General features: G+C 42.1%; 1 protein-coding gene across 1 annotated transcript; it reads left to right on the top strand.

Moving 5' to 3' along the window:
• The first annotated feature begins 29 nt into the window (after positions 1–29).
• Positions 30–5,641, top strand: qrsl1 (glutaminyl-tRNA amidotransferase subunit QRSL1). The gene is made up of 11 exons (XM_074691334.1): positions 30–164; positions 2,020–2,179; positions 2,257–2,355; positions 2,443–2,539; positions 2,817–2,978; positions 3,072–3,247; positions 3,794–3,906; positions 4,043–4,235; positions 4,462–4,579; positions 4,724–4,929; positions 5,314–5,641. The coding sequence occupies exons 1-11, from the start codon at positions 141–143 to the stop codon at positions 5,529–5,531; spliced, it is 1,566 nt and encodes a 521-aa protein (XP_074547435.1). The 5' UTR covers positions 30–140; the 3' UTR covers positions 5,532–5,641.
• Positions 5,642–9,764: the final 4,123 nt, after the last annotated feature.

The raw sequence follows: 9,764 nt of genomic DNA, 5'->3' as shown, positions 1-9,764 counted from the left end.
GCTGGTTTCTTAGCTATTGTCCAATCACAGCAGTTGCTGTTGGACAGTGATTACCGAAACAAACATGGTAGCCTGCTTGTGCCACACACTTGTCAAAGGTTGTTTTTAATGTTGAAGGATGTAACTAAACAACACGAAAGATGCTCGGACTGACAATAAGAGAGGTTAGTAGCAATTTTCTAAATTTACCTGTGCTTGTGTCTTTGTGCTTTTTTGATGAGCTGGTTCATTTATGTTTGATGTTTAAGCGAATGATTCACATTAGCTGTATTCGAAATACAGTATGCTACAATACTTTGCCTAATCTCTGACGGTGGATAAACAGCTCAATTGTCTAGCACGAGGCTGCCAACGAAACACGCCTGTTTGCATTTATGTAAGCTCAGAGTACAATTAGATACTAGTATTTTGTAAGATACAAAAATGTTGTATCTTATAAAAAAACTATTATACTTAACATGTACTTTTTGCCACTGTACATTAATGTACAGTGGCAAAAAAAAAGTTGAAAACCCTTGAAATACCTGGATCTCTGCACAATTTGGTCATAAAATGCGATCTGTTCTTCATATGAGTCACAACAATATACAACACACAGTCTGATAAAACTAATAACACACCAAAAGTTATATGTTTTGATGTTTTTATTGAACACTGCATATAAAAATCAACAGTACAGGGTGTGGCGAATGACATCTAAAGAGCTAATTGGGTCTGGAGCCAGCTAACCTGAAGTCCAATCCATACGAGGGGATCCCCTCGTAATGATGAATCGATTCAAGGTGTTCGTTAAAACTGCCCCGCCCTATAAAAAACACACACCAGATTTGAGTTTTCTATTCTCAAGAAACATTGCTTGATGTGTACCATGCCTCGCTCAAAGGGGCTCTTGCAAGATGAGGGGGGGTTCACTTGCATAAAACTGGAAAGGGTTATAAAAGTGTCTCTAAAAGCCTCGATTTTGACTGATTTATGCAGAAATCCAGGTAATTCTAGAGGGTTCACATACTTTTCTTGCAACTTTATCTAGAAGAAATAAAGTATTCATGTTAAAGTGATAATCTGTCTTTTCAAGTTCCCTGTCAGGGCCTGTTGACAATAAGAAGAGTCAAATAACCTACTTTTTTGATGAATTGACAGCCTTTGGAGGTCATAAATGATAGATTTTGTTGATTAATTTCTTCACTTTAAAGACGACAAACTTTTGGAAGCAAATTTTTTCCATATTTTAGCAAAACAACATTTTTGTTTACGTATGTGAATTTCAAGGACAAACTTTTGGTTATTGATTAGCTCTTTATTGTCATTGTTGAGAACAAGGAAAGACTGTTAAGTGTTTCTTTACAGTAGCAGCAGGTAAAAATGGTCAACAATAAGGTAAAATCACACAATACAAAAAAAGATTACAGATGCTTTCTATTGTACAAACCAGTCTTGGTGGATTTATATCTGAGAGGGGTGAGCACTGTCTTGAAGGCTGTTTTTTGTTTTTGTGTGATTTGAATATCTGTTACCTTTTTCTAGAGGGGAGTGGGAAATAGGTTGTGACCATGTGGCTTTCCTGTGTAGTCTACCAGCATTAATGTCACTAAGAGGGGGTTGTGTGGTCCTGCATTGCTACTCTCACCACTTATTGGAGGTCTCGCCTGTTCTTTGCAGTTAAGCTGCTGAGCCACAACTTGCAGCTGTCTCGCGTTTCAAAACCTATATTGAGTTAAAAAAAAAAAATAATGAAAACAAAGCATGACAAACTCTGATGGTTAAGGGAAAGGTAAAATGTCCTTTGGAATAAAGAGTGAATGTTCTGTAAGATACTGAACAAAAAGGGTTGAATTTACCAACGTCGATAGACTTCTTTCTGTTGAAGAAAATCTGAAATCTGTTTAGTTGTTCCAGTTTCAGGTCCCTGTGTTGTGCCCACTCACTGTCAAACTGGGACACTTCAGTCAAACATGGCTTTTGTGCTTCTGAGTAATAGACTTTCATGCTACCTGATTTGTTTCTTATTGTCACCTGAAGGTGTCTCGAGCTCTCAGGGAGGGAAAAATCTCCCCAACAGAACTGTGCAGGAAGTGTCTGCATCGCATCAAGAAAACACAGCACCTTAACGCCTACATCACTGTGACTGAGGAGCTGGCACTGAAGCAGGCTCAAGAGGCCGAAACCAGACTTCTACAAGGTGTGTTGAAGTGAGTGTTTCTGTTCATCATCTTTACAGAGTCATGACAGTGACATTCTCATCTTGTTTCTGTTCAGGTAAGCCTAAAGGTCCTCTGGATGGAATCCCGTTTGCAGTCAAAGACAACTTCTGCACAGAAAATATTAAGACGACATGTGCCTCCAGGATGCTGAAAGGTCAGTCACAGAATGACAACACTCATGTTTGTATATTCTGCCCTGTGCCAATCCAGGAATGATAACCCGATGTTACTGTGTTCACAGACTATACTCCACCCTACAATGCCACAGTGGTTCAGAAGCTCTTTGACCAAGGAGCTGTTCTTGTGGGAAAGACCAACATGGATGAGTTTGCTATGGGGTAGGTTTGTTGATACCAGTGTCAGTAGATTCAGTTACATTGGCCTGTTTAGTACTTAAGCAGTGGAAAACACAGGTTAGGAAAATTTTGAGCAGAATTTTTTGTCAGTAAAAGAGGTTAGCTTGTTGAAAAATCTAGTTTTTATAGAACTTCCTTCTGTTTTGATGCATGTTTATTAATGTCATTTACTTCTACTGTTATACCCGTGAAAACCTACAGACACACACCCAGAGTTCATTCCTTCACGGTTTGATTCTTATAATTTCATTGTTCACAGTGCAGGCAGTACTGATGGAGCCTTCGGCCCGGTGAGAAACCCCTGGAGTTATGCGGCTCCTTACGGAGAGAAAACAGACGCAGCACTGGACTCAAACTGGACCGTCACTGGAGGAAGTTCAGGGGGAAGTGCTGCAGCCGTTGCTTCTCTCACCAGCTACCTGTGAGGGGAAACATTCACTTGTGTTTTTACTGGTTAGGATGTAATGTTGATGTAAACCACTCTTAATCAGCTGTTTCCATGGTTACTTGGCAGAGCTTTGGGTTCAGACACAGGCGGCTCTACTCGTAATCCTGGAGCGTTGTGTGGGGTCGTAGCCCTGAAGCCCACTTACGGTCTGCTGTCCAGACACGGTCTCATCCCACTGGTCAACTCCATGGACGTCCCAGGCATTATGACACGCAGTGTTAGCGATGCTGCTATTGTCTTGGGTAGGAAACAACACATTTGCCCTTTTTTTTTAGCTCTCCCTCAAAGGGTTACTAAATTGATAAATAAAAAAAATATTAATCTTAAAGTCTGAGATTACTAGCCATCCTTTCCACCACTGTTCCTCCTTTACTGAGGTCAAGCTTTATCCTCTGTGTTTCAAAGTCAAAACAACAACAAAAAAATCACAATAAAAAACACTGTGGTTTTTGACCTTGAGTCAACCCACTGAATCAGTTTTTTTTAACAAGTCGTTTACCATATTGTCTAAAATAGCACAACACATTTAGCCTGCTGTTGGTTTCACTTTATTCATCATTACAAGTGTAATCGGCTATGACATATACAGACATGACCTACAACAGTGAGAGCAAACAATAAAAGAAAACTATGAATATTTGATGATTCAGGAATTAAAAATGGTAACAATTACTTTTTCAAGACGTTCAAAGTGAGATAACACTACATGTTTTGATAAAACAGCCCTAGATTATTGTGCATTTGATTCAAACGTTGAAGCTAACCTGAGAATTTGTTGGCACTCACAGGTGTTCTCCAAGGCCAAGATGTCAGAGACTCAACAACAATTCCTGCTCCTCCATCACTGACTGAGCTTTCTGAAGACTTTGATGTCAGGAACATCCGTGTAGGCATCCCAAAGGTGAGTTCAGCCCGATAGACAAACCTTTAATTTCGTTTGGTGTTTCAGCCTCAGCAATAAAAGTATTTCGATTTGAAACATCTCAGAGTGTAGCTTTGGTTTTTCTTACTCTTTTCTGTCTCTGAATGTGTCTCAGGAGTACCATGCTCCGGGGCTGTCTGACGAGACGCTGGCTCAGTGGAGTCGTGTTACTGACATGTTTGAGAGGGCGGGGGCTCGGGTGGAACAAGTGTCACTCCCACACACTCAGTACTCCATTGTGTGCTACCACGTCCTGTGTCACGCTGAGGTGGCATCCAACATGGCACGCTTTGACGGCCTAGAGTACGGTAAAGGGAGTTCCACTTTTACACTTAGGCACAAATTCTGACAAAATGATGGGTCTGATTGATAACATACACCATTAAAAGTGACATATTCTTGTTCAATTCAAGACTGTTGTGGTTTGCAAATCATCATTTTAATGATCATAGTCGCAACCGTGTCATCTTTGTTGTTGGGTTGACTTCTTGATAAGAAGAGACAAAATGTGAAGTTTCATCCATGTTTGCTCAGGCCATCGTAGTGCTGTGGACAGCTCGACTGAGGCCATGTATGCTTCAACCAGACATGAGGGATTCAACGACGTGGTGAGGGGGAGGATTCTGTCAGGGAACTACTTCCTTCTTAAAAAGTAAGATAAAGTGCAAAGCCAGTCAAACACTTTCCTGCATATATCTCGTCAGTCTGCTCTTCAGTGATTAAACCTTTTAAGTTTTATGGTTAAGTTGTCTTATGAACGCCAACTTGTGTTATCTCGTGGTCCCCTTTTTTCCAGGAACTACCAGCACTACTTTGTGAAAGCTCAGCGAGTCCGTCGACTGATTGCTGATGATTTCAAGCGTGTATTCGGCTCAGGTGTTGACATCCTGCTGACGCCCACCACTCTCACTGATGCCGCATGCTACTCCGACTTCATGCAGGAAGACAACCGAACGCGCAGCGCTCAAGAAGATGTCTTCACCCAGCCCGTCAACATGGCAGGTAGAGAGAGAAACCTACAAACGACTCATGCATGTATAAAACGTGGGCTGGTACAGGAAGTTGTGTATTTGTAATGCTTGGATGCACACACATACTACCAACAGCCTTGACTGAAAACCTTTAACCCAGAAAAGTCAATGAATCCTTCACTTCCGCTCGTAACAAAGGTACTTTCACATTGAGAGTCAAAGAGGAAGTGTTTGAGAGAGAAGCTGATTCTCTCTTTAACATAAGATTAAAGTTTAACGCAGAGCTTTGAAGAGTGCGTTTACACTCGGTTAAACTTTCTCCTGCCTTTAATCAGTCTCTAAATTAATTAACCTCAACATCCTAATCATTACCTCTACCATAACCCCCACTCAGCTCTCATCTTCTTGTCCCCAGGCCTCCCAGCTGTGTCTGTGCCAACAGCTTTATCAAGACGATGCCTTCCCATCGGCTTACAGCTCATCAGTCCTGCACTCCAAGAGAAGAAGCTGCTTAGTATTGCCAAGTGGATGGAGCAGAGGGTTGGATTCCCCTCAATCAGTGACTGTGTAGACGGCAAAGAAAGTAGAACTGATACAGGAGTGACCAAAAGGGAGCAGACTTCAGCTGGATGAAAACAAAGTTTCTTAATACAGGCTGACCTGCCTTTCCAGGACACTTCTGTTGCAGTTTCTTCAGAATAAAAAGATAACCATGAGCCAAATGCTTTTGTCATGTCATGCATCATATTTTTTGTACATGGTGATACTATTTAATGTTTGACCCAACGCTTTTGGTATCAGAAAGGCTCTGGATTTATTTGAAGTCTGAGAGTAACTCATTCACCTCAAAAAGCTTGGGTAATAAAAATATAATAATGTGCAATTTTTAAGGTCCCATATTATGCAAAAATCCCTTTATTAAGTCTTTTAGTGAAAATCGTGGGTTTTTGGCTTTCCTCCCAGCCCACAAAATGTGATATTTAATGACAAAACCTGTACTTAGTAGTGCTTGTGAATGTAAAATCCTGACCTAAAACGAGCTGTTTGGATTTTGGGGATTTGCTGACGTCAGCAAGTCTCTTTTTTGACCAATCAGGAGCAAGTCTGACCTGATTGGTCCACTGGAGCAGATACCCCCGAACCAGAATGCCAAAGCTGAAGAGCCATCACTGCTTTGTTTTTGAGTGTAAACAGACACATAGTTCCACGCACAAGCTTCCCATCTCTGAAGAAGACTAAGTGGCTAGAGTTCATTTATCAAGGAAATGAACCAGCTACACTCAGTAATGTTTGTGCTAGTCACTTCACAGCTTTTCCAACTTTGGACGGTACAACAGAGGGCTAGTGAATAGACTGGTCCTGAATCCAGGCGCATTACCAACCATCCACCAACAAACCTCAGACCCTGGAAATGTGAGTATTTTAAATGCTGTGTGCTGTGGAGCAGATGGAAGAGCTTTTCCTCAGTGTCCCCCCTGTCTCTGTGTTAGCTTCGGGATGCTAACTTTAGCTGCGGTTAGCCTGTTGTTTTAGCCTGTAATGTTATGGTAAACGAGCTTCACTTTTTTCTAAACATTGTGCACTCGGAGCTCATGGCGCCGCTCTCAGTGACGCAGAATAGCAGGGCGGTATCAGCAGTGGCTCATTTACATATGAAAGTCACACCCACTAAATCAAACCGTTCTGAACAGAGGGGCTATGAGAGGCTGGAAACAATGCTGCTGTGCTTGATTTATTGGCTTTTTGGACCAAAACATGTTACTACCATTTCATGAAGACATCAATGATCCGTATTAAACTGCAGAAAAGGAGCAGAATATGGGACCTTTCAGCCATTTTGGCTCAGGTAGACACTTTCCATTAACTAAGTTTGCCCAAATTAAAGTGTTGCTTCAGCACGAGCGAACAATCGGCTCAGCCAATTATAGGGTTGGAAACTTGCCTAAACTCAGATGCTGCAGTGAGAGCTCACAGAGTCTGTATTAACCTGCTCTCATGACTACAGCTCCAGATAATCCAAAGACACAATCCACAGGAGAGAGTATAAACACAATGCTGTGTCCAGCCTCCTTTATTACTGATACTTTAAATCATCTAAGGGTTTTAACTTTGTTTATGGATCAAATTTTCTTTGGACACAGATTTTCTGTGTATTACAATAAGAAGCTGTGGGCTTTCTGCACCGTAGCACATAGCTTTGATAAACTGGTGGATGCTTAAGATGAGCACTTTGCATGAAGCCACAGAACAACTGTCAGATTCATGTGATTATCTCGGTTCCCTGTTTAATGTGAAGGAGGAAGAGGAGGATTCTGTTCTTCCTCTTTCTTTTCAAATCCTACTAGTCTCTTTGTGTTTGAATGCAGTTTTCACCTCTAAAACTGATCATGTTTCAACATTTTAGGTTGCCTTTACAAACAAAGAAATGTTGCAAAGACTTCCTTCTGTATTTCCGAGAAGTTTTCACAACATCCTTCTTCCAAACCTCCTTATTTAAGTAACCCAAATAGCTCTGAGTCAACTGTGTACACCACAGAATATCTATAGAGGTCACACTGACTATAAATAATACGCTGTCATTAAGGAAATCACCTTCCACTCTTGCATGTGAGCAAGAAGATGTTTGTAGGGCTGCTTGTTTCAGACCAGGTTCTTAAATCTGTCACAGTGCCCTGGAAACCCTAAACCCCAGCAGCTTTCAGCTAGCATCACTACTAAATTTAGCCTCACCTTGTTCTACCTGAGTGAAAAGAAGGACGACTCAGGCTGAGAGCAACACAAACCATCTATTTGAGACTCCTGGACATACTGTTCCTAAAATAGCTCCAGCTTTTACAACTACAGGCCACATTTAGATAATTAGGAATAGGATTAAACGCCTAGTAACAGCCTGTGTCCTTGTTTCTGTAAGCACATCAGCAGTTAAGAGCTTCACCTTGAAAGGAATAGTTTGATATTTAGAGATACAAACACTCAGAATCCCATCTTGCCCTACTACACAGTGTTCTCAGGCTGACTTACAGGTACAATAAGCCCCTAAAGTAGTGCAGGAGGAGGAGCCTTACAATCCTTCTCGTGAAGACCAGGTTCGGTCCAGGAGGCAGATGTACTTTCTACTTTGGGTTCCCCTAAAACTTTCCTTTCAGTGAAGCTGACAGTGAAAGCTGGCCAAGGCTAGCCTGGGATTTTGTACGCTCTCGTCTTGGAAAGATGTTGTAAATTGCCTGGCAGGTGACTCAGAGTGTTTCTATGAATACTTTACATCACATTCAGGTCAAAGTAGACTCTGCCCGACAATGCTACTGACTATGTTTACTCCTTAAAGGGATAGTTCTTGTTCAATCGGGGTTGTATGATGTACACTGTACAAAAAATAAAGGGAAAACTTAAACAACACATCCTAGATCTCAATCGATGAAACATTCCTGTAGAAAAACTTTGTTCATTACACAGTGGAATATATTGAGAATACAACAACACAGACCCGGGCCTGGATCAGGGCATCAATCGGCTCCTGGAAAGTCTGTGGTGCAACGTGGCATTGGTGGATGGAAGGAGGTGTGATGTCCCAGAGGTGCCCGATTAGATTCATGCCAGTCCATTGCATCACTATCTTTGTCATTCAGGAGCTACTGGCACATTCCAGCCTCATGATGTCTTGCATTGTCCTGCATCAGGAGGAACCCAGGGCCCACTACCAGCAAATAGAATAGAAAATTATTTATCCTTGGGTGAGATTCAGGGTTCAAAGCAGCAATCAAGAAAACAAAAGTAAGAAAGTGTATACAAAGTTCAAAAAGATCCATAAGAAAATAGATGATGACAGCTTGTCCATCATTCTCCAGTTCAGCCAGTCTCCACCTCCACAGGGTCCAGGACTGAGCTTCTTCAGCAGTCTGTTCAGTCTCTGTCTCCTGGATCCTGTCTGCCCACAGCAGGTGAAGCTCTTCCAATGTGGCGTTGGTGTCTGATGTTAGATCTGTTAGCCATGTCTGTGAATAGCATGATGCTACTCTTCCCACTGGTATTCCCTCTGTTGCTGGGTTAGCACAGCTAGCTTGTCCATCTTGTTGGAGATAGATCTTACGTTCCCAACAACGATGGATGGAAGAACAGGTCAATGTCATCACTTCTTAGCTCACACCTGTGAACCAGTACGTCGTCCTCACCTCCTTATCCTTACTTTGTGGGGAAACATCAGGCCTTACACCAGTTAGCATTGACGTGCTACAGGCTGCTAACAGCTGATTTCACATGTAAACAATGTGGCCATGGCTCCAGACAAACACAGGAGCAAAAGTAATAAAAATATCACTGAAGACAAAAACAGTTCGATGTCCATGACCAACAAATGAACCATATAAAGTAATGACCCACTCCCAATACAAAGATGACGAAAAAGAGACAAAAAATTAAAAAGAAACGGACAAAGTAGAGAGAGCTGCTGCAATAGGCCTCCACAACCAACAGGGCAGCGCCTAGCAACGCAATGGTCTGAGGATCAATGGGTCAATAAACGCAGTGGGTCTGAGGATTTTATCCTGGTACCTAATGGCAGTCAGGGTACCTCTGGATAGCACATGGAGTACCACCCTTGCAGAGTGTGTTTTTCACAGTTTGAGCAAAACCAACGCACGAGTGGCCTGCTGGAGACCATTTTGTAGGTCTCTGGCAGTGCTTCCCCTGTTCCTCCTTGCACAAAAGACATCTGTGGCTTGCCACAGTGCACCGCCCTCCTCTAGCGGCAAGGGAACTGGAAAGATGCCAAATTGACCAAAACCAAGCCAGAAAAGAAGAGGGCAGAGAAATGGTCTGTGGGGTTGTCTTGGTATTTGTATTTGTCTCTCATATCCACCTGTTGTCTGT

The sequence above is a fragment of the Halichoeres trimaculatus genome, unplaced genomic scaffold (genome assembly GCF_033239565.1).
Source record: "Halichoeres trimaculatus isolate MK-OKI-2021-1 unplaced genomic scaffold, fHalTri1.1 fHalTri1_scaffold_17, whole genome shotgun sequence".
NCBI lineage: Eukaryota > Metazoa > Chordata > Actinopteri > Labriformes > Labridae > Halichoeres > Halichoeres trimaculatus.
The sequence above is the reverse complement of the archived record's forward strand: the minus strand, read 5'-3'. Positions and strand labels throughout refer to the sequence as shown.

Coding starts and splice junctions, on each gene's coding strand:
- qrsl1 (XM_074691334.1), top strand. CDS start 141: ATGCTCGGACTGACAATAAGAGAG. Junction 2,540..2,816: donor ATGGATGAGTTTGCTATGGG/GTAGGTTTGTTG, acceptor CATTGTTCACAG/TGCAGGCAGTACTGATGGAG. Junction 4,580..4,723: donor AACTACTTCCTTCTTAAAAA/GTAAGATAAAGT, acceptor CCTTTTTTCCAG/GAACTACCAGCACTACTTTG.